This window comes from Zeus faber, assembly GCF_960531495.2.
Source record: "Zeus faber genome assembly, chromosome: 11".
NCBI classification, from domain to species: Eukaryota; Metazoa; Chordata; class Actinopteri; order Zeiformes; family Zeidae; genus Zeus; species Zeus faber.
The window spans coordinates 32898387-32922252 of record NC_137205.1 but is presented as its reverse complement, the minus strand read 5'-3'; the positions used below and the strand labels follow the sequence as shown (position 1 = coordinate 32922252).

Sequence of the window (23866 nt, the reverse complement as noted above, 5' to 3'; positions counted from 1 at the left end):
CCGATGAATAGAGATCACCTTTTAATCATTTTCTTAAGCACAATCGACCAGAACATTGGAAATAAAACAAAACACAGTAATGAATAAAAACCATGAAAATAATGAGTTAAAGATTTAACCGTCTCTGTTAAAGTGACTTGTGCAGATGTTCCATTGATCCCTTTGATTAACTTTGGGATTCTCACTTCTTGACTCAAACATCGAGACTTGTGAACAAATGCAAAATAATGTTTAAACCTTAACGTGTGATCGCAAAGCTAACGGCTGCTTCAAACAACAAAACAGTAAAGTCAACAGATGGACACAAATTTAGCTGCAAAGATTTTATTTAATTCGATTTGCACATCAAAACATATCAAAACCAATTACAAAGAAGAAAACACGCGTGTGCATGTTGTATTTCAAACATTTCTCATCACAAAACTTCACAGAGCAACAACAAGCGAATTAAATCCACTTCCACCACATTGACTGATAGATCCAACACCTGTTCAACACCCTTTGTATTCAACGTTTCGTCCATTTTCTTTACAAAACAGCAACGTAATAGAGCAATTTGTTTTCTCTACAAAAAAAACACCATTCTTATATTGAGATTGTTTTTTTATTATTATTATTATCTTTAACCTATTCCATAAATCTCCAGCGGTGTCTATCAAAGGCTGAATGGACGCCATGCTCCTATTTTCTCCTCTTTCATGTGAACAACACGAGGAACTAGTTTCGCCCGAGCACAAAAATAATATTGAACGATTCACTGCACGATGTCTTGGCTGGAGATCTCCTTCACGCACCGACACCAGGAGAAGGCAAACCACTAAGAATTTCATGTAAACATTATTTTTCTACTGTTACAGCAAAAGATTCATGAAGTTTACAAAGAACTGTGGGTCAACACTGAGGTGCACCGAGGGGGGTTCGCATATTGCTGTTGACTTAAATCAGGGCTCATCATTTTACACCAGAAAATAAAATCAGCCACGTACGACTAAACTGCGTCTCTAAATTGAACTGACACTCCTTCCTGAATGGAGACAAATAAAATAACATTCATAAAACATGTTAAAATATTTCTGGTTCAAACCGGAGTGATTTAATCGTTGGATCTTTTCAAACTCCTTAAAATGACCTCAGAGGAAGGCGCGGCTTATTCTACCATCCCATCGCCATGGAATTGGAAGCAAAGCTTTACATCTCCACTCTGAGGCCTCAGCGTCATAAAGGTTTAGAAAAAATGAAACGTTTGTTTTTAAATTCATTCATTAATGAGAACATGTGACTGCTGGCTGGAAGAGCGCCTCCTATTGGTCAGTTGCTGAGGCATCACTTCCTGGTTCGGGTTCGAATCAACGTCAGATAGAAAAATACTTCACAGTGAAGCAAGTCAGGAGAACACACACACACACACACACACACACACACACACACACACACACACACACACACACACACACACACACACACACACACACACACACACACACACACACACACACACACACACACACACACACACACACACACACTCTTTACTGTGGTTTTCCCAGCAGGCCAGACAGAAAGTTGGCCTCCTCCCCCCTCCTCGAGGCCCCGCCTCCTCCAGCAGGATCCATCTGGTTGAGCTCAGACTGGTCCAGCATCTCAAAGTCCTCCCCGTCCAGGTCGGTGTCCGAGCTGGACTGCTTTCTGTAGGCCCGCTGGGCCCTCGGGGGCCCTGCCCCCTGGCGCCGCACGGCCCCCACCAGTGCCGCCTGCAGCATGCTGCCCGCGATGACGCCTGCCAGGTCGCCCCCGAAGGCCGAGGCCGGGGGCAGGCCGCTCAGGGACAGCTCGGCGTCCAAATCCTCCTGGTCCGAGTCCAGGTCCAGCAGCGAGGCCCGGGTGCCCAGGCGGCCCGGGGGGCCCAGGCTGGGGAGCCCGATGCTGGTGTCGTCGTCATCATCCATCAGCGTGGCGTCCGGGTTGATGGACGGGAAGTCTGGGAGGTCCTGAGCGAAGGACTCCTCTGGGTCGCTGCGCCGGTCCAGGTCTGACCAATCAGAGGACAGAGAGGATGAGACAGGAAGTGAATGAAACAGAGGAGGCAACACCATAATAAAAAAAGGAAGTCGAGGACACAGAAAAATAAAAGCACCACTTGCCTTCCGACCCCTCAGTGAGCGGCGTCTGGCCTCGTGAGAGGTTGAAGGTCCCATTGTCAGTGTAGGAAACCTCAGCGTCCGAGTGCTCCGAATCACTCATCGCTAGTTCCTTAGCAACGACAGCATCGTCCATCTACAGTACACCGTAGTTAAAATACAACCTAGTTAAAATACAACATATTTGGAAGCGTGCATGTTGCATATTGTGTATGAAAGGTGCAATACAAACAAAGGTTATTATTATGATCATTATTTTTATTTCTAACCCTGAGCTCATCCTTTCTTCTTTACTCACCGTTGGACAGAAAGCAGCCAGCTCCTCCTCGCTGTCGCTGGCATCTCCTGAAGCACCGCGGAGGCTCTTCCGCAGGACTGTGTACACACACACACACACACACACACACACACACACACACACACACACACACACACACACACACACACACACACACACACACACACACACACACACACACACACACACACACACACACAAAATATGATATTATTATTATTGATGATGATAATAATAATAATAATCTGACATTAAAATATATGACCATCTGAAAATAAACATGGCATCATGCCGTACACTGGTTGTCGATGGGTTTGGACATCATGTATCCGCTGGCGCTGAAGTCCAGCCGCTGCAGGACCGGATCCAGACGCACACACACCATCTCCAGCAGGCGGTGGTACGCTGCGAGGGGCGCAAGGAGGACGGTGACCACTAGGGGAGACAGAGAGACGACCACGTCACACACTACATGTTCATTGTGCTGAGTAAAACGGTTCGGGCTGCAACGCCTCACAACACTCACGGCTCCATCGTATCAGGGTTTGAGTCACGGCGCCGATCATTTTCCGAATCAGAGAGAGAGAGAATTTTTTTTTTTAAAAAGGAGACGACTAAAACTTTCTTTTCCATTTACTCTGTAAAACACAAAAAACAAGGATTTTCATATGGTCTTAAATGAAAACAACATACAAGATGTTTATAAATATATATAAAATATTCAATACTCAATTGTTAAATCAAATCTTAATGAGGCACGCGTGGAAAAAAACATGCTTCGATCCGCCCCCAGTAGGTGAATTTAGCTCCAGTAAGAAGCATCATGTTCAACTCCTCACGTTTATAACAAACTAAATATTATTAAATCAGCTGAGAATGACCCAGTTACAGTGGATATTGTAGAGAAGTGCATCTCAACACAGTTTGTTTACTGGTGGATGCTGAGCATTCCAACATGGCCGACGTGCAGACGCAGAGCGGTGACATCAGCAGCTCCTCCACCACGCGGTGAAGCATCAGCAGCTCCTCCACCACGCGGTGAAGCATCAGCAGCACAGCGTCAAGCACCACTGCAGCTGCTTCTTCTTCTTTTCACTCACGCTCTGCTTCCACATTTATGGAATTATGACTTTTCAAAGTATCGGTGGCAGTAAAACTATTTTGCGACCATGCTTCAATTTTGCCGTTGATCCATGGTTGACCTGCGACGCGTACGGATCACCCATCATCTATGTTCCGCTCCACCTCTAAGAAAGGTGGAGGGACTACATTGTCCTAGAGCCGCTGCACTTCCTTTCAGCACTTCCTTCAGCACGTTGTCATGACAACGTTGCATAGAAACATTCACACTGTCCTGCATTGTGGGATACGTTTGCCAGCGTAGCGTGCAGTGTTCACAGCAAGTGGTGTACTGTGGTTCTTGACACACTCCAACACTATGTTAAGGTGTAGTTCAGTACGAGGGCGTAGCAGGGTGTCTGTCCCTGGAGATAATAAACACCCAAACACCCAGCCTCTGTGTGTGTGTGTGTGTGTGTGTGTGTGTGTGTGTGTGTGTGTGTGTGTGTGTGTGTGTGTGTGTGTGTGTGTGTGTGTGTGTGTGTGTGTGTGTGTGTGTTGATGGAACCAGGATCACACACAGATCATGTTTCACATACATTTTTAACTGGAGCCACTTTACTTTCCATGTCACTGCAGCTGGAGAAGTACTTCATGTCCTGTACTTACTGTGTGTGCCTAGTTACAGTACTCAGTTACTGTGCCGAGTTACCGTTCATAGTTACCATGCTTAGTTACCGTGCTTAGTTACCGTGCTTAGTTAGCTTCCACCCTGAACTTACCAGCAGAGTAGGAGAGCACCAGTCCAGGGATGCACTGACCAATCACAGCGAAGCAGGAGAAGATCACACAGGTCAGGAGGCAAAACTGACACAAAAAAAAGTCAAATAGTTAATACCTATCGATATATATATATATATATATATATATATATATATATATGAGAGTCATATAATAAACAGTTTAACTCTACAGACATTTACCTTCCCCGGGTGGAGGCGTTTATAGCGGGCCACGCTGGCGGCGCAGGAGGCTCCGCCCACCCAGACCTCCGCCATGTAGTGGCTCAGCTCGGGGACGCTGAGGACGCCGGGCTGCACCACACCCCAACTGGAAGCACACCACACCATACCATACCAGACACCCACACCCACACCCACACCAGACACCCAGAGCCTCAGTCACTAGTAAAGCTCCAGCAGGAGGACTAAGATGATGAGGTTGATGTGCTGCCTGGAACCTACCTTTCATTTTCACTCTCATCCAGTTTCTTCACTGTGAAGGAAAAAGAAGAAAGACTTTCAGAAAAGAGCCAAAAACCTTTCAACATAGAAAATATTCTGACTGGTGCCAAGCTGCTCGCGGTCACGTTCCTGACGCCTCGTACTCAAACACACTACGCCCAGTGCGGCGGCTCCACCAGAGGTCATTCAAGTCATTGGTGCAGCGCTCAAACTCCACCCCCTGGTGGCCAGAAGGAACGCTTACACCAGGAAATGTAAAACATCACGTTGGTGACGAGGGTCTGCACTGAACCCGGTCCCTTTACCGCCGCTTCAAACCCTCCAGATTGAAGGGCAGACGTCGGTGCCCTGCCCCAGCTGCAGCCACACACACCTTGACCAACATCAGCGTTCGGAGCTCGCTGCTTGAAACCTGAACGACACGCCACGCCCATCAATGTGACATCACGGCCTCTAAGCCAATCAGGTAAAAGAGGCGGGTTGTAAAAGTTGTCGCTCAGATAACGTCCGCCTGATACAAACTGTCAAACCTGTTTATTAATGTGTGAAAAGTAATGAAGTAGTTCATAAATAAACGTAATAACTACAATGTCACAATAAGGAGCAAACGCTGATGATGTCAGGAGAGGAGTCATATTCTGCCAGAGTAGCAGACATGGTTTTATTTGGGAAAAGGAACTGTTCAAGTAGAACAATTTGTAGAAGGGTAGAAGTTTGAACTTGGTATTTCTCCTGCTGTTATTTATTAGTATTCTAACTCTTTTTTTAGTTAGCTTAAGTTTTATTTCATATGTTTTTCAATTTCTTTCCATTTGCAAAAAAAACAAAAAACCTTTTTAAATGTTTTTTTTTTGTGTTAAAATTTTAAAATGTATTGGTTCAGGCACCAGTAGCCTTTTTAAAAGTATCTGTTTAGCACCCGTATCGAAAAAAAACCCAAACAATACCCGAGCCTACTGGCGCTGGACCAGGATCCCTATTCCAACAAAAAGCCGCTGTTGGCCAGAAAAGATTTCAGAAATGCAACGTGGGCGGAAGATTTCTGAGCGAGGTGTCAGAATTAAATTTAGTTTCTAGGTTAAAAAAAAATAAAAGGTTTATTTAGCACAACAGGAAGTTGGAAGTGCAGAAACCAACTGAGGGCTGGATGAATCAGATCAGAGCGGTGAGCAGCGGTGAGGCCACGCCCCTCCAGGAACAGTCAAAGCACCCAGCTCTAACCCAGAAAACACTGAGAAACCTGTGACACCTCTGATCTGGGGCCAGATCTTATTCCTCCAGGTGTCGGCACAGACGAGCAGAGCCAGGCCCGACGCCAGCAGGAAGAGCAGCCGGAAGGAGCTGAGGGCGAAGAACCTGGGTGGAGGGTGAAAGGTGCAGCGTATCAGACTCGTACTTGAGGTGAAAAGTAAAACGACTGTTTTGACTGGGTGGAGCGTGGAGCCGGCGCCGAACACGGCACCACACTCCACTTCCAGAGGTGGTGGTTGCCAAGACAAAGGGGTTGGCAGATTTTAATAATTGAAGGTTGTTGAGTGTTAATCTGCACATTGTTTGATTTTGCGATCAGCAAAAAAGATTGAGAATTAAATTCATGAGGCTACTTTGCACAAAGGCCTTCCTAATTCTGTGGTGTGTGTGTGTGTGTGTGTGTGTTGATTTTTAAAGCCACAGGTAAAAAATCTCACTTATTGACAAGGGGGTCACCTAACCTCTCAAGTTGGTTCACAATGGCCCAAATGTGGTTGCCAGGGGCAACCGGGCAACTGTTCTTGTTCAAGTTCAAGTTCAAGTGATTATTTGTCACATACATATACATACGGTCATACATATATGCAGTGAAATGTCATGACACCCGCTGATTACGCACAATAAGCTCTATAAGCTCTAAAAATACAAAAAAATACCAAAATGTGCGTAATCAAACCCAGGTGAAAGAAACGTGTTCAGTCAGTGTGATAAAAAAAAAACACTGTGCAACATCCACCAACTCTCCTGGACAGAATTCTCAAATTTCACACAGTTAGAGGAGAAAATAATAAACAGAACATTTCTGGCTCCTGGGCTCAGTGAGAAACGCTGCAGCGCCCGACGCCTGCTCCACTTTCAGGTCACATGGCTGCAGCGTCAGCCTCACAACACACTGTGCCGCTCGCTCCAGCAGCAGCTTAACTCCACAAGAATGTGTGGACACAATAAGGCCAATTAGCACAATTTGTTTTTATGAAAAGCTCCGAGCAACTTCAGTAAAGCAATGTTCACCTCGTTTAAAAAAAATTGATTATTTTTGTATTCGTCCGAATTTGCTCTGTGAGATATTTGTGCAACGCCTGTCAGACGGCAAACTGAAAAGATTTTATCCATAATGGTCATTATGTATAAAATGTCAATATATTGAATCAAACGGTGAGATCATGCCCCTCGTAGATATATTATGGTCTTTATTCTGCTTCCAACTCCCGGACTGGGAAGAGGCCCCGCGTGTCCCAGGTCCAGACCCCGCAGGGTCCTGGTTCCGTCCCCAAAGCAGAACCCTGAGCCTCTCCGGTCTCAGCTGTGACGCTGCCGCCGTGGAGCAGGAGGGAAGAGCGGAGGACCCCGCCACGCCCACTACTCTCATCAAACGAGGCCTTTGTGCCGAGTTGAGGGCCCGCACCTTGCGCCGGGGGCCCCAGATCTCAGACCACAAAACATTATTAAGGTCACCTCGATTCGGGGAAAACATTCCTCACATTTCCAATCACTGGCTTTGTGTTCTGCTGGTGGTTTTATTCTCAGTGTCAATATTGGCTTCTCAAATCAACAGTAAAACCATGGTGAAATGAAGGGAATATAACTGGTGTTACAGCTGGGAGATATATCCTTATAATATTGATAATGTGACATGAGATTAGATCAATAATCCTAATATTTTGATATAGTTAAATGTTGTCTTAACAGTAAAGTAATGCAGTAATAATAGTAATTTCAGAACTTCATAGACAGTTCTTATCAACAATATCCACATTAATAATGATTGTGCATACATTTCTTATGAAAGCACAGTCATGCTCATAGACAAAATACTGTCAAACAATCTATATGGAGGAACCGGTCGAGAAATATTGTGATGTATGATTTTGTGAGTATTGCTCCACCTCTGACGGGTTCACTGCAATAGGAAATATAAACACTTGACACTCTGAATAAGAATAAATCCTCATTCCTCCGGATGCTTTCTAGGTTTGAGTTGCTTTGTCCGGTGTGTGTGTGTGTTTTACCCACATTCGAACCCGTCCCCAGGTTCCCCTTGGTCTGCTGTCTCTACTTAGCGGTGTATTAATAGCCGCACCACGGAGCCATCTGTCCGGTCTTCAAGTGACAGGTGAGACCGGCGCTTTGTGCAAACCCCTCAATGGGCTTTTGTGGCGTTAGCCTCCTGTGTGTTGTCTAACTGTGTTTCCTTAACAAACTCCATGAAAAGAACAAAAAAAGCTTTGACCATCAACCCAATCTGGCAGCTCAGGGTGGTTGCCATGGAAACCAGTGGTCAGACTGAGCGAACCAACAGAAGACGAGCAAAATATTATTAATATAATTATTAATATAATATATTAATACATTATTAATATTAATATCGATTCCCCACAAGGACGTGAACGTGTTGTTTAACTGACTCATACATGTTGATTTATTCTCTTTTCACTGTTTCTGTAAAACTACTCTGTCTGCATATTGTCCGTATGGTGACTGGTATGTCTGCATGCGTGTGTATTACCATATATACTGTTCACCTGCCGTGCAAACATGTTATTCCATCAAAACACCAACACATCTCCACTGAGCACCTCCACCTCCACCTCCACCCTCCACAGCCGCGGAACTCACCAGAACACCGTGTTCACGGCCCCGTACAGCAGCACGCAGAGCCCGGGTCTTTGCCACACCAGTACTGCCTGGAGGAAGCTCAGCGCGGGCTCGTAGGGAGCCAGCCCGGCCTGGAGGGACGCTCTGACGGCCCGCACCCGGCCGTCCCTCTCGCTGGAGCCGGGCCGGCTCCGCAGGCTGGCGGCCGGGCCGGACGGCTCGCAGCGGCCCGCTCCGCCCCCGGGCCCCGTCAGAGCCATCTTTAGCCGAGAGGAGAGTCCGATAAGCCGCTGTGATAGTCTACTGGAGGCCTGAGGAGAGCCGGAGCTGCCGAGTCGCAGCGGCTATGAGCGGGTTGACACCACACGGGGGCTCCGCTCCTCCATGCTGCTCCGTCATCGGGGTCTACTTGGGACAACATGGCGCAGCCTGGTTTTCCTCCGTCCCGGCGCCTGATTGGTCGCTGTAGTCACGTGCGAGAGCCGAGCGCACCAATCACGGGCCGCGCAGCGTGAACGTTCTGAGCAAGTGTTCCGGGACACGTTATGCGGCGTTCAAGTCCCGTGGGAAGAGTCTACGAAAAGGTTTTTTTTAATATCGTAACTTCTTCAAACAAAAACACCAAATTGAATTTACTTTATTGTACATGGCACGTGGTGAGATCATGTTTTTACATGAATATCATTTTCTGTTTCTGTCAAGATATCAATCAGATTTCAGCCTTCAAATCAATTATTTTAGCAACAGAAATGCTATGAAACTGATAAGCACTACATTGATCAGAGGCTTTCATCCAAAGCCACTTAGAATCAATGAAACAGCGACGGACGCAGCCATCAGGAGCAATGAGGGGTTAAGTGTCTTGCTCAAGGACACTACAGCATGCTAGCAGGAGGAGCCTGGGATCCAACCAGCAACCTTTACATGACTAGAAGACTCTACCTCCTGAGCTTCCGTCCCCACGAACAAGTGTAAGATTGGTCTGTGACGTTGTACAAGTATCAAAAACAACTGCGCTGTGTTTCTTATGTGTCTGTTCTGTTCTGCCTGTTCTGTCTGTTTGTTCTGTTCTGTCTGTTCTGTCTGTTTGTTCTGTTCTGTCTGTTTGTTCTGTCTGTTCTGCCTGTTCTGTTCTGTCTGTTTGTTCTGTTTGTTCTGTCTGTTCTGTCTGTTTGTTCTGTTCTGTCTGTTTGTTCTGTTTGTTCTGTCTGTTTGTTCTGTTCTGTCTGTTTGTTCTGTTCTGTCTGTTCTGTTCTGTCTGTTTGTTCTGTTCTGTCTGTTCTGTTCTGTCTGTTCTGTTCTGTCTGTTCTGTTCTGTTCTGTTTGTTCTGTTCTGTTTGTTCCGTTCTGTCTGTTCTGTTCTGTCTGTTCTGTCTGTTTGTTCTGTTCTGTCTGTTCTGTTCTGTCTGTTCTGTCTGTTTGTTCTGTTCTGTCTGTTCTGTTCTGTCTGTTCTGTTCTGTCTGTTCTGTTCTGTTTGTTCTGTTCTGTTTGTTCTGTTCTGTCTGTTCTGTTCTGTCTGTTCTGTTCTGTTCTGTTTGTTCTGTTCTGTTTGTTCTGTTTGTTCTGTTCTGTCTGTTCTGTTCTGTCTGTTCTGTCTGTTTGTTCTGTTCTGTTTGTTCCGTTCTGTCTGTTCTGTTCTGTCTGTTCTGTTCTGTCTGTTCTGTCTGTTTGTTCTGTTCTGTCTGTTTGTTCTGTCTGTTCTGCCTGTTCTGTTCTGTCTGTTTGTTCTGTTTGTTCTGTCTGTTCTGTCTGTTTGTTCTGTTCTGTCTGTTTGTTCTGTTTGTTCTGTCTGTTTGTTCTGTTCTGTCTGTTTGTTCTGTTCTGTCTGTTCTGTTCTGTCTGTTTGTTCTGTTCTGTCTGTTCTGTTCTGTCTGTTCTGTTCTGTCTGTTCTGTTCTGTTCTGTTTGTTCTGTTCTGTTTGTTCCGTTCTGTCTGTTCTGTTCTGTCTGTTCTGTCTGTTTGTTCTGTTCTGTCTGTTCTGTTCTGTCTGTTCTGTTCTGTCTGTTCTGTCTGTTTGTTCTGTTCTGTTTGTTCTGTTCTGTCTGTTCTGTTCTGTCTGTTCTGTTCTGTCTGTTCTGTTCTGTTTGTTCTGTTCTGTTTGTTCTGTTCTGTCTGTTCTGTTCTGTCTGTTCGTTCTGTTCTGTCTGTTCTGTTCTGTCTGTTCTGTCTGTTTGTTCTGTTCTGTTTGTTCTGTTCTGTCTGTTCTGTTCTGTCTGTTCTGTTCTGTCTGTTCTGTTCTGTTCTGTTTGTTCTGTTCTGTTTGTTCTGTTCTGTCTGTTCTGTTCTGTCTGTTCTGTCTGTTTGTTCTGTTCTGTTTGTTCTGTTCTGTCTGTTCTGTTCTGTCTGTTCTGTTCTGTCTGTTCTGTTCTGTCTGTTCTGTTCTGTTTGTTCCGTTCTGTCTGTTCTGTTCTGTCTGTTCTGTCTGTTTGTTCTGTTCTGTTTGTTCTGTTCTGTCTGTTCTGTTCTGTCTGTTCTGTTCTGTCTGTTCTGTTCTGTTTGTTCTGTTCTGTTTGTTCTGTTCTGTCTGTTCTGTTCTGTCTGTTCTGTCTGTTTGTTCTGTTCTGTTTGTTCCGTTCTGTCTGTTCTGTTCTGTCTGTTCTGTTCTGTCTGTTCTGTCTGTTCTGCTTCAACATTCACCAACATCACAAATACAACGCAAGTCTCACTTGTGACATCACAAACACAAAAAATGGAATCCATTAGTTCCAAAAAGAAAAGGTAATATACCATAAAATAAATCTAATCCGTTTTACTATGGATTTAATACAAAGGTACTGTAATGTAAATAAGGGGCCACTGATGTATATAATTGTGTTTAAAGCCAAGTTTGGTTTTATTTGTAACATATTCCTTATAGTGTCAGGTTTACAATGCACTTCAATACATTTATCAGATTTAAGCTTTTTTATTAATATCATTTTTATTCTTCTTTGCGTTTATTCAGTGTGTTTCATGCCATATGTAAATCATTTTGAATTGTCTTGTTTGCTAGTACTGTAAATTAATATAAAAAATAATATACTTCGTATTATCCTTCAATATTAAGCGAGTAAGTCTTAAGCATTGAATTAACAAATATAAATGTTGTTTAACAGACAGTTTCCAGTAAAGCTGTTAAATAACTTCAGATCAAGTCAAAGGGATGAATCTGATGGAAACTTGTTGATGTTATTATTATTAAAACAAACTATCAAAGTTTACATTCTATTGAAATGATTATTGTTTGTTTGTTGTATATTTCCAATTCATTCTATATTTTATTACTTTATTCTTGTTGCTTATTTGCTTTGGTATGTGCTGCTGTAACATCACCATTTGTCTCTGTGGATGAATAAAGTATAATAAATAAAGTATCGTAAATAAAGTATGATAAATAAAGTATTGTAAATAAAGTATGATAAATAAAGTATGATAAATAAAGTATGATAGATAAAGTATGATAAATAAAGTATGATAGATAAAGTATGATCGATAAAGTATGATAAATAAAGTATGATAGATAAAGTATGATAAATAAAGTATGATAAATAAAGTATGATAGATAAAGTATAATAAATAAAGTATGATAAATAAAGTATGATAAATAGTGTATGATAAATAGTGTATGATAAATAAAGTATGATAAATAAAGTTTGATAGATAAAGTATGATAAATAAAGTATGATAAATAGTGTATGATAAATAAAGTATGATAAATAAAGTATGATAGATAAAGTATGATAGCTAAAGTATGATAGATAAAGTATGATAAATAAAGTATGATCGATAAAGTATGATAAATAAAGTATGATAGATAAAGTATGATAAATAAAGTATGATAGATAAAGTATGATAGATAAAGTATGATAAATAAAGTATGATAGATAAAGTATGATAAATAAAGTATGATAGATAAAGTATGATAAATAAAGTATGATAGATAAAGTATAATAAATAAAGTATGATAAATAAAGTATGATAAATAAAGTATAATAAATAAAGTATGATAAATAAAGTATGAGAAATAAAGTATGATAAATAAAGTATGATAGATAAAGTATGATAAATAAAGTTTGATAGATAAAGTATGATAAATAAAGTATGATAGATAAAGTATAATAAATAAAGTATGATAAATAAAGTATGATAAATAAAGTATGATAAATAAAGTATGATAAATAAAGTATGATAAATAAAGTTTGATAGATAAAGTATGATAAATAGTGTATGATAAATAGTGTATGATAAATAAAGTATGATAAATAAATGATAGATGATGAATAAAGGTGAATCCAGCTCCACGGAGCAGAACCTCCAGCAGCATCTCCAGCTTCTCCCTATCAGATGGACGACACACCTGTCAACAGACACTACTTTATTTTCGGGATAACTCAGTTTATCCATGATTTTATCGTTATTTATAAACAGCTTATGGGTTATATTTGTCGGTTACTTAAAGTTCCTTTATTTGGTTGACACCATGTTTGCCGAAACCCTCAACAGTTGTGTTTAGGACCTGGAAACGGAATTGAACCGTAATTCCCTTATCTCCCACACGACTTGAACGCCGCATCGGCGCCCGAATCTCCCACAGTCAGTCACATCTTGCTTAGCCATTGGTTGATTTCAGACGTGGGCGGGTCTTGTGACCTCTCGGGCTAATATGATTGGTCAGTCCCTGGTTCTGGGACGTGACGCGGCACGTCCGGGAACGCCCCCTCGTCGCGCTACGCAGCGGCGTTTCCAAGCGGGAAGAAGCTGCTGCTGCCGGGCGACACGGGCCGTGAAGCTCCGCTGCTTCTGCTGCTTCTTAGCTCGCTGGGAGTCTGCGGACGGAGCGGCAGAAACGAGGAAAGATGCCGAGAGAAATCATCACGCTGCAGCTGGGACAATGCGGGAATCAGAGTAGGTTTGGTGGACGTTTCACAGTCCCGGCCCCGCGCGGTGTTGTTCAACTGGAACCAGCGGTTAAAGTGGTAATCCGTGAGGCGATTCTATCAACAACAACAACAACAACAAGTCCCATATTGGATGTTTGTCCCATATTCACTAAGCTGGGCGCTGATAATAAACAGCCCTTAATGCATTTGCGGGATGCATGTGCTCCTCTATATCTTTTTGACATGTTGGTGGCGGGGTCCGCCTTTCCTGTCTCGAATGCCGTTTGTGTTCAGTAAACTGTCGATATGGATGAACATTCACTGAAAACAGTGTTTCCACCACCTCGAGTGAGAAACAACCAAAAAACAAATCCCTGGATGAGAAGAAGGAGAACTTTGGAGGAAAGGAAGTGACGTCAGAGCGAAGACGAGGGGGAACCCGGATGTTGATAAAAGCAATGCTGCTGTCTCTCGTGGGATTCTGGAAGGCGGACCCTGCCGCCCAACGTTGGGAACGGCACATGCAGAACGCAAATACACTCAACGTCTGTTTCTTAAATAGCGCCAACTAAATAAAACATCAAATATGGGATGTTTTTCAACAAAACAATTTGATGTAGTAGCACTTAAATCCGACGCCGGGTGACGCTTGGTCCCCCTCGCAGGAAGGAGAGGCCGTTCTGTCTGTTTCCAGAGCGTGGTTTATCCAGATGTGATGTCGTGGCTTATCCAGATGTGATGGCGTGGTTTATCCAGATGTGATGGCGTGGTTTATCCAGATGTGATGGCGTGGTTTATCCAGATGTGATGGCGTGGTTTATCCAGATGTGATGGCGTGGTTTATCCAGATGTGATGGCGTGGTTTATTCAGATCATGTTCAATGCTGTGTTTTCCACTCCCTGCAGTTGGGTTTGAGTTTTGGAAGCAGCTCTGTGCGGAGCACGGCATCAGTCCCGAGGGCATCGTGGAGGAGTTTGCCACCGAAGGCACCGACCGCAAGGACGTGTTCTTCTACCAGGTAGGATCCACTGTCGTCAGGTCTGAACTCGCATTTCATCAAGAACAATTTGTATAGAATGGAACCGCTGCACATCAGTCACGGCTGAACCTTCTCCAGCACCAGTAGATGTAGAGATGTTTTCTAAACAAGGTGAGGCCAAGGTTATAACTGCAGGTACCTCGACCGCTGCTTCAACTAACACACACTTACAGACGCTTCGGTCTGATCTGTTGTGCGGTGCTGTTTACTATCTTGTTTTCATCAGACAAGATGAAATTCAGGTTGTGAAGATGAACTTACCGCTTCCTGCGGTGCAGTGCCACGTTGAGCCACCAGGTAGAGCAGTTGTAGCTCTAGAAGCAGGGAGAGATCCCAGCGTCACTCATTTAAAGACGATATCAAACCAACCTGATATTCTCACAAGAGTTAGTGAGCATTTGAAATCAAAATATGGGTGAGGGCAGCCGCTCCTAACGACCCTCAAGACAAGTGATTCCCCGAGGACTGTGGTGGAAAGGAGGTGTTTTAAGGACATTATAAGAATACTTGCATTGCGGATCTGACGTTATTCCCACCCCTGCAGGCCGATGACGAGCACTACATCCCGCGGGCCGTGCTGCTGGACCTGGAGCCGCGGGTGATCCACTCCATTCTGAACTCGCCCTACGCCAACCTGTACAACCCCGAGAACATCTACCTGTCAGAGCACGGCGGCGGGGCGGGGAACAACTGGGCCAGCGGCTTCTCGCAGGTCAGGGCGTCTCAAGGTCTCAAGCACTCGTATCCTGGAAACTCAGAGAGAAGAGGCAGGATGCTCAGGACGGGCTTTGGATTCCACGCTTTTATTGTTATTATTATCCTTCAGGGTGAGAAGATCCACGAAGACATCTTTGACATCATCGATCGAGAGGCGGACGGCAGCGACAGCCTGGAGGTGAGACGCTCTCAAACAGCTGCTCAGGTCTTTGGTTATGAGAAAAAACCTGAAAATACTGTGAATGAAGAGGTGCCATTCTGCATAGGACATATTCTTCACATGACATATTCTGCATTTGACATATTCTGCATATGACATATTCTGCATATGACATATTCTTCACATGACATATTCTGCATATGACATATTCTGCATATGACATATTCTGCATTTGACATATTCTGCATTTGACATATTCTGCATATGACATATTCTTTGACATATTCGGCATATCAGAATCAGAATCAGAAATACTTTAATAATCCCAGGGGGAAATTACTTGGTATACTAATATGACATATTCTACATATGACATATTCTACATATGACATATTCTGCATTTGACATATTCTGCATATGACATATTCTACATATGACATATTCTTTGACATATTCTTCACCTCGCATATTCAGAATCTGTTTATCTGGAGGTAAAACAGTGAGATAGTGTGGATTTAAAGGAAAATAAAAGACATGTTAAACGACAGCGGGGGATATTCCAGCCACTCAGGGATAAACACGGATGTAAATACATATTCCTCCTGTGACATATCGCAAAGCATTATGTCATATTCTGTGGGCAGTGTTTGCATACTACGAGTATAGTATTCATCCTGGTACTTTTTAATGGACTCACTTGCCATACTATGGGTTCGGAGACACCAAACACTAATTTGGCTAATAAATACAAAATACTGTCCTAGTGTGTACTCGAAAGTACAATATCAGTATTCTCTAAAGCAGGCATGCCCAAACTCCGGCCCCTGGGCCAAATCCGGCCTGTGTCTAAATTTCCACCGGCCCGAAGCGTCTGTCATAAGATCAATATGTGGCTCGCCAGCACGTCCAGAAAAAGCAGTTTTATATTTGACCAGAGGATGGCAGTAGACTTGTGGCCGCACTCTCGCCGCGTGACCCCTGTGTGAACTTTTACCACTGTGGTTTATTTTTAGCCCATTTCTAAAATGGCAACTGGAACTACAAAAAGGAAAGTTGACCACGAGGGCCGCCGTTTCCAGGACGAGTTTTATCACTGACGTGCAAAACAACTGCATGTGCTTAGTTTGTCAAGAGACTGTGGCTGTTTTCAAGGAATTCAATATTAAGACACACTATCAGACCAAACATGCTAACGAGGATAAGCTAACGGCAAACATCTCCTCTCTGGCTGAGGAGTTTCAACAGCGTTTCAGGGGTTTTACAGCTGTTGAAAAGGAGATCCCACTTTTCCCCCCTGCAGCTTGAGCTCATTGAGCTGCAGTGTGACGCGGAGTGTCACGGTCAGCACCAGAAACTCCCTCTTGTAAACTTCTACCGCCGGCTGCACAAAGACAGCTTCCAAGAGTCTGAACGTTTGCTCAGAAAATGCTGAGCTCGTTTGGCTCGACATACTTGTGAGAAGACGTTCTCGGTTTTGAACAAGAACCGCGTGAGGACAAGACTGAGTTACCCTCACCTGCGCGACATCTTGTGCATCAAAACCACTGTCTTTGAACCAGACCTGCCCTGTTTCCTGCAGCCCAGGTCTCAGTATCACCCTTCACATTAATGGAGGTCAATTATTATTTTTATTCTTCTGAGGAGAATAAATACTAAAGTCTCCGTCAATTAATTTTTTGTGATGATCAAAACCACAGTTTTGTCAAATTTCAGTCATTTAATTTGACTATACTATCCTTTGTCAAAATGCACTTTGATGTGATTTAAAACAAACAAAATCAATAAATACATGTTTCTAAAAAAAAAATCGGAGTCAGATTTCATAAAATACTTCATTTGCATTTAATTTATTATTATTTTAACCTTCATCCTGATAAGGCAACTGACAGCAGATTCTCATTTGCAATGTCAACCTAGCTGCAGACAGCAGAGTAAAACAGCAAATACAAATAAACACGTATACAACAAACTGTACAAAGTGATATAGTTACATATTTACATGTTCGTTTACAATGGTAATGGTTCAAAGATGTCAGGCTGGATGCTCGGCCCCCGTACATCTTCACCTCAACAAATCTGGCCCCCCCTGCTCTAAAGTGTATGCCAGTATGTACTACATAGTATGCTGATGTGTACTAAATACTGTGCCAGTAGGTTCAAAATAGTATGCCAATGTGTGCTAAATACTGTGCCAGTATGTACTACATAGTATGCTGATGTGTACTAAATACTGTGCCAGTAGGTACTACATAGTATGCCAATGTGTGCTAAATACTGTACCAGTATGTACTACATAGTATGCCTGTCTGTACTTCATAGTATGCCAGTGTCTACTACATAGTATGCCAGCGTGTACTGCATAGTATACCAGCGTGTACTACATAGTATAACAGTGCGTACTACATAGTATGCCAGTGCGTACTACATAGTATGCCAGTGTATACTACATAGTATGCCAGTGCATACTACATAGGATGCCAGTGTATACTACATAGGATGCCAGTGCATACTACATAGGATGCCAGTGTATACTACATAGGATGCCGGTGTATACTACATAGGATGCCAGTGTATACTACATAGGATGCCAGTGTATACTACATAGGATGCCAGTGTATACTACATAGTATGCCAGTGTATACTACATAGTATGCCGGTGTATACTACATAGGATGCCAGTGTATACTACATAGTATGCCAGTGTATACTACATAGTATGCCGGTGTATACTACATAGGATGCCGGTGTATACTACATAGTATGCCGGTGTATACTACATAGTATGCCTGTCTGTACTTCATAGTATGCCAGTGTCTACTACATAGTATGCCAGCGTGTACTGCATAGTATACCAGCGTGTACTACATAGTATAACAGCGCGTACTACATAGTATGCCAGTGCGTACTACATAGTATGCCAGTGCGTACTACATAGTATGCCAGTGCGTACTACATAGTATGCCAGTGTATACTACATAGGATGCCAGTGCATACTACATAGGATGCCAGTGTATACTACATAGTATGCCGGTGTATACTACATAGTATGCCGGTGTATACTACATAGTATGCCGGTGTATACTACATAGTATGCCGGTGTACACTACATAGTATGCCGGTGTATACTACATAGTATGCCGGTGTATACTACATAGTATGCCGGTGTATACTACATAGTATGCCGGTGTATACTACATAGTATGCCGGTGTATACTACATAGTATGCCGGTGTATACTACATAGGATGCCGGTGTATACTACATAGGATGCCGGTTGACTACATAGGATGCCGGTGTATACTACATAGTATGCCGGTGTATACTACATAGTATGCCGGTGTATACTACATAGTATGCCGGTGTATACTACATAGTATGCCGGTGTATACTACATAGGATGCCGGTGTATACTACATAGTATGCCGGTGTATACTACATAGGATGCCGGTGTATACTACATAGGATGCCGGTTGACTACATAGTATGCCGGTGTATACTACATAGTATGCCGGTGTATACTACATAGTATGCCGGTGTATACTACATAGTATGCCGGTGTATACTACATAGTATGCCGGTGTATACTACATAGTATGCCGGTGTATACTACATAGTATGCCGGTGTATACTACATAGGATGCCGGTGTATACTACATAGTATGCCGGTGTATACTACATAGTATGCCGGTGTATACTACATAGGATGCCGGTGTATACTACATAGTATGCCGGTGTATACTACATAGGATGCCGGTGTATACTACATAGTATGCCGGTGTATACTACATAGTATGCCGGTGTATACTACATAGTATGCCGGTGTATACTACATAGTATGCCGGTGTATACTACATAGTATGCCGGTGTATACTACATAGTATGCCGGTGTATACTACATAGTATGCCGGTGTGCCATCCCGGATGCAGTCTGCAAACCCACGCATGCCGCCTCCCCCCTGCAGCCACAGTGTTATTATTACCAAACTGTTTAAAGCTCCTTCAGCTGCATAAAAACAACACCCTGTGTGTGTGTGTGTGTGTGTGTGTGTGTGTGTGTGTGTGTGTGTGTGTGTGTGTGTGTGTGTGTGTGTGTGTGTGTGTGTGTGTGTGTGTGTGTGTGTGTGTGTGTGTGTGTGTGTGTGTGTGTGTTATTACACAATGGTGTTTTGGGAGGAAACCTGTGTTTGGTTCTCAAACGGAGCCTGAGCTGCACACCTCCTCCACCACCACCTCCTCCCCCTTTACCTCCTCCACCTCCACCTCCCCCATCAGAATGGAGCGGTAGAATAACTCTTTCTTTCTTCTTGGTTTTCTCCTTCAGGGCTTCGTGTTGTGTCACTCCATCGCTGGTGGGACGGGGTCCGGGCTGGGATCCTATCTGCTGGAGAAGCTCAACGACAGGTCCCCACACGCGCGCACATTAAATATGTGTTTTAAATCAAGTATCATTGTGGTATTTTTAAGTAAAACAGGCTCCGTTTGACTCACAACTGACTGTACAACTGTCCTCGGCTCTTCAACCTGAGAAGCTTCTGAAGTGGTTTTGTTTATATTTATACATTTGTATTATTATGAATCCATTAGATGATCAGATTGATCAGGTATTGATCTGCTATTTGATCAGTCCTCTGTCGGCTGCGTTGCTGTTCTGCGTGCGCTCTGTGTTGTTGATGCTGCTTCCACTGTTGGTGGCCGGGTCCGCCACAGCAAGTACCATCACTAGTGGTTGTGACTAAATTCCCAGTTTGACCCCTGACCCCAGGTACCCCAAGAAGCTGGTGCAGACCTACTCTGTGTTTCCAAACCAGGATGAGATGAGCGACGTGGTGGTGCAGCCGTACAACTCACTGCTGACGCTCAAGAGGCTGACGCAGAACGCTGACTGTGTGGTGAGGAAGCTCTACTCCACCACCTCCACCTCCTTTTTCTTATCTACGTCCTCCTCTTCCAGTGCCATGTTGATTCAATCAGCCTGAGAACTTGTAGTGTGTGTGTGTATGTGTGTATGTGTGTGTGTGTGTGTGTATGTGTGTGTGTGTGTGTGTGTGTGTGTGTGTGTGTGTGTGTGTGTGTGTGTGTATGTGTGTGTGTGTGTGTGTGTGTGTGTGTGTGTGTGTGTGTGTGTGTGTGTGTGTGTGTGTGTGTGCGCGCGCGCGTCAGGTGGTGCTGGACAACACAGCTCTGAATCGCATCGCCACCGACCGACTGCACATCCAGAATCCCTCATTCTCCCAAATCAACCAACTGGTGAGAGTTACTCCACCTCACCTCTACTCTACTCCACCTCTAATCTGCTCCACCTCTACTCCACTCCACCTGTACTCTACTTATCTCTATCTCTAACGCCTCCCTCAAAGAGTCAGACACCCCCTCTCTGTAATCTGACCTCAAAACACGGACTTCCACTTCTGCACCTTCTTTTTTTTGCACATTTTTAACTGTACATTTTACACTCTATATCTATATGTTTATAACATATAGATATGTTCATATATATATTTATATATAAATATGTTTCTTAGTAATTATTATATGTTGTATGTAAATATGTCGTATGTAGATTTGGAGCTGTAACAAAACTAATTTCCCCCTGGGATTATTAAAGTATTTCTGATTCTGATTCTGATACTGTACTCCACCTCTGCTCTACTACACCTCTGCTCTACTCCACCTCTACTCTACTCCACTTCTACTCTGAGGGAATCCACCATTTTCATCCATCTCTTGCTGTATATGTGTGATATGATTTGTCAGTTATTTCAGTTGTTGTTGAGGAAGGAGGCACCACAGAGATACGGTCGCTGCTCCGCCCCCTGGTGGAGGAGTTGTGCTCCGCCCCCTGGTGGAGGAGTTGTGCTCCGCCCATGGTGGAGGAGTTGTGCTCCGCCCATGGTGGAGGAGTTGTGCTCCGCCCCTGGTGGAGGAGTTCTCTGGTTTAACTCCATTTTTCCCCGCGCCAGGTCTCCACCATCATGTCGGCCAGCACCACCACGCTGCGCTACCCCGGCTACATGAACAACGACCTGATTGGTCTGATCGCCTCGCTCATCCCCACGCCCCGCCTCCACTTCCTCATGACGGGCTACACCCCCCTCACCACCGACCAATCGGTGAGCGAGCCCACGATAACGCCCTCCCTCCCTCCTCCACCACCCCTCCCTCCATCCCTCCTCCCTCCCTCCATCCATCGCTTTTTTAACCAGCGCTGAGGTTTACCGCGGCAACCGGGTCGCCAAGGCAACAGTTGCTGTCAAGTCAAATCAAGTGATGCCTTGTGGGTATTGATCAGGATTGTTTATCAATACATTGATATTTTAAAACAAAGTAAATATTAATATTAAAAAAAAAAGTAATATTTTCGGGTTGTGATGACGAGCCAACCTGTGGTTCCCGGCCCCCCCGCAGGTCGCCAGCGTGAGGAAGACGACGGTGCTGGACGTGATGCGGCGCCTCCTTCAGCCCAAGAACGTGATGGTGTCGACGGGGCGCGACCGGCAGACCACCCACTGCTACATCGCCATCCTCAACATCATCCAGGGCGAAGTGGACCCCACGCAGGTACCACGCCCAGGCCCTCCAGGCCCTCCAGGCCCTCCAGGCCCTCCAGGCCCCCCAGGCCCTCCAGGCCCTCCAGGCTAGGCGGGGTGGTAACTGTTGTAGTTCTCCACCCTCAGGTCCATAAAAGCCTCCAGAGGATCCGGGAGAGGAAGCTGGCCAACTTCATCCCCTGGGGTCCGGCCTCCATCCAGGTGGCGCTGTCCAGGAAGTCCCCGTACCTGCCCTCCGCCCACAGGGTCAGCGGCCTGATGATGGCCAACCACACCAGCATCTCCTCCGTGAGTGGGCGGGGCCACCTCCACCTCCTCCACCTTTATTGACAGACAGACAGACAGCTTTCTGGAGGAAGAATAGAGACCAAATAAGAGTTTTATGTCTGTCTGTCTGTCTGTCTGTCTGTCTGTCTGTCTGTCTGTCTGTCTGTCTGTCTGTCTGCCTGCCTGCCTGCCTGCCTGCCTGCCTGTCTGCCTGCCTGCCTGCCTGCCTGCCTGCCTGCCTGCCTGCCTGCCTGCCTGCCTGCCTGCCTGTCTGTCTGTCTGTCTGTCTTTTTAAATGCCAGGTGCTGACGCTGCAGTTTTCAAGTTTTATTCTTTGAGTTTTTTTTTCTTTTCATCTGAAAAAACTGAATCATTTTATGTTTTCATTTGATCGATTCAAGTTCACTCCCCCTGCCCGTCTGTCTCTCCCTCCCCTGCCCGTCTGTCTCTCCCTCCCCTGCCCGTCTGTCTCTCCCTCCCCTGCCCGTCTGTCTCTCCCTCCCCTGCCCGTCTGTCTCTCCCTCCCCTGCCCGTCTGTCTCTCCCTCCCCTGCCCGTCTGTCTCTCCCTCCCCTGCCCGTCTGTCTCTCCCTCCCCTGCCCGTCTGTCTCTCCCTCCCCTGCCCGTCTGTCTCTCCCTCCCCTGCCCGTCTGTCTCTCCCTCCCCTGCCCGTCTGTCTCTCCCTCCCCTGCCCGTCTGTCTCTCCCTCCCCTGCCCGTCTGTCTCTCCCTCCCCTGCCCGTCTGCGGTGCAGCTCTTCGAGCGTACGTGTCGTCAGTACGACAAGCTGCGGAAGCGGGAGGCTTTCCTGGAGCAGTTCAGGAAGGAGGACATCTTCAAGGACAACTTTGACGAGCTGGACAACTCCAGGGAGGTGGTGCAGCAGCTGATCGACGAGTACAGCGCCGCCACCCGAGCCGACTACATCTCCTGGGGCGCGCACGAGCAGTGAGGCGGCCGGCGCCGCTTCAGTGCGGTGGAAAAAAAGGACAAAAGAAAGGAAACGACGACGACGACTTTTTAAAATCCTTCGACTTCAACTTGAAACCCGACCTGGTCGTGTTTGGGACCCCCTGCCGTCCCTCCACGCACCCCTTGGGGCAGCGGACCCCAGTTTGGAAACCCTGCTTCAAAGGACGTGTTGAGGTCGACCAGGAAGTAAAAAGTCAAGTTGGATTGAAAATAAAAGTTTTGTGTTTTTTCTTTTCCTTCCTCGTCATCGCTGCTTCTTCTGGTTGCGTTGGGAATCGAACCGCAGGAAGCAGAAGCTCTTCACGTCTTTCCGGTTGAACCCGTTTGAAGTGACAAATAAAGATGTTTTTCTATGAAAAGCTTTTTGTTGTGTCGTAGAACCTGAGCGGCCGCTCGACTGGCTCCGTTCCGTCACTTCCTGTCTGCGGCCGACGCGACGACTCCGCCTCATTATTTACAGTTTTGTTTCCAAACGTCGATGTTTAATCGAAATGACGGATCTTGGCCCTCAGGCCTTCATGGGGCTTCTCTAATACACTGAGGTGGCCTCCATAGCACCGTCAAACCAAGCAGCAGTCGGTGGCCGGGCGACAGTAAACTGGTTTTCCGGTTCTGGCATTGTTCCAAAACACACGTAAACATTTGTTGCAGTTTTATTTGAACGTCTGTTCAACTCGTTCGGCGTCAACACGTGAAACGACGCCGATCCCGGTTCCTTCC

The 23866-nt window shown here is 45.1% G+C and overlaps 2 protein-coding genes across 3 annotated transcripts; one reads left to right on the top strand and one right to left on the bottom strand.

The window, feature by feature from the left end:
* Positions 1-308: 308 nt before the first annotated feature.
* On the bottom strand, positions 309-8980 carry retreg3 (reticulophagy regulator family member 3). 2 transcript variants are annotated; one of them, XM_080009340.1, is made up of 9 exons: positions 8607-8980; positions 5980-6095; positions 4740-4770; positions 4479-4605; positions 4278-4362; positions 2734-2871; positions 2437-2513; positions 2142-2274; positions 309-2029 (listed from the first exon to the last, which is right to left on the bottom strand). In XM_080009340.1, exons 1-9 carry the CDS (start codon positions 8843-8845, stop codon positions 1530-1532), a joined length of 1446 nt encoding a protein of 481 aa, XP_079865466.1. In that variant the 5' UTR covers positions 8846-8980; the 3' UTR covers positions 309-1529. The 2 variants fall into 2 exon arrangements, with proteins under 2 accessions (XP_079865466.1, XP_079865467.1); XM_080009341.1 differs by having other exon boundaries at positions 5989-6095.
* A 4337-nt stretch (positions 8981-13317) lies between these two features.
* Positions 13318-23382, top strand: tubg1 (tubulin, gamma 1). Its single transcript, XM_080009342.1, has 11 exons — positions 13318-13470; positions 14352-14464; positions 15030-15197; positions 15312-15380; positions 19683-19762; positions 20124-20250; positions 20522-20608; positions 21322-21471; positions 21767-21919; positions 22036-22197; positions 22929-23382. Exons 1-11 carry the CDS (start codon positions 13422-13424, stop codon positions 23124-23126), a joined length of 1356 nt encoding a protein of 451 aa, XP_079865468.1. The 5' UTR covers positions 13318-13421; the 3' UTR covers positions 23127-23382.
* Positions 23383-23866: the final 484 nt, after the last annotated feature.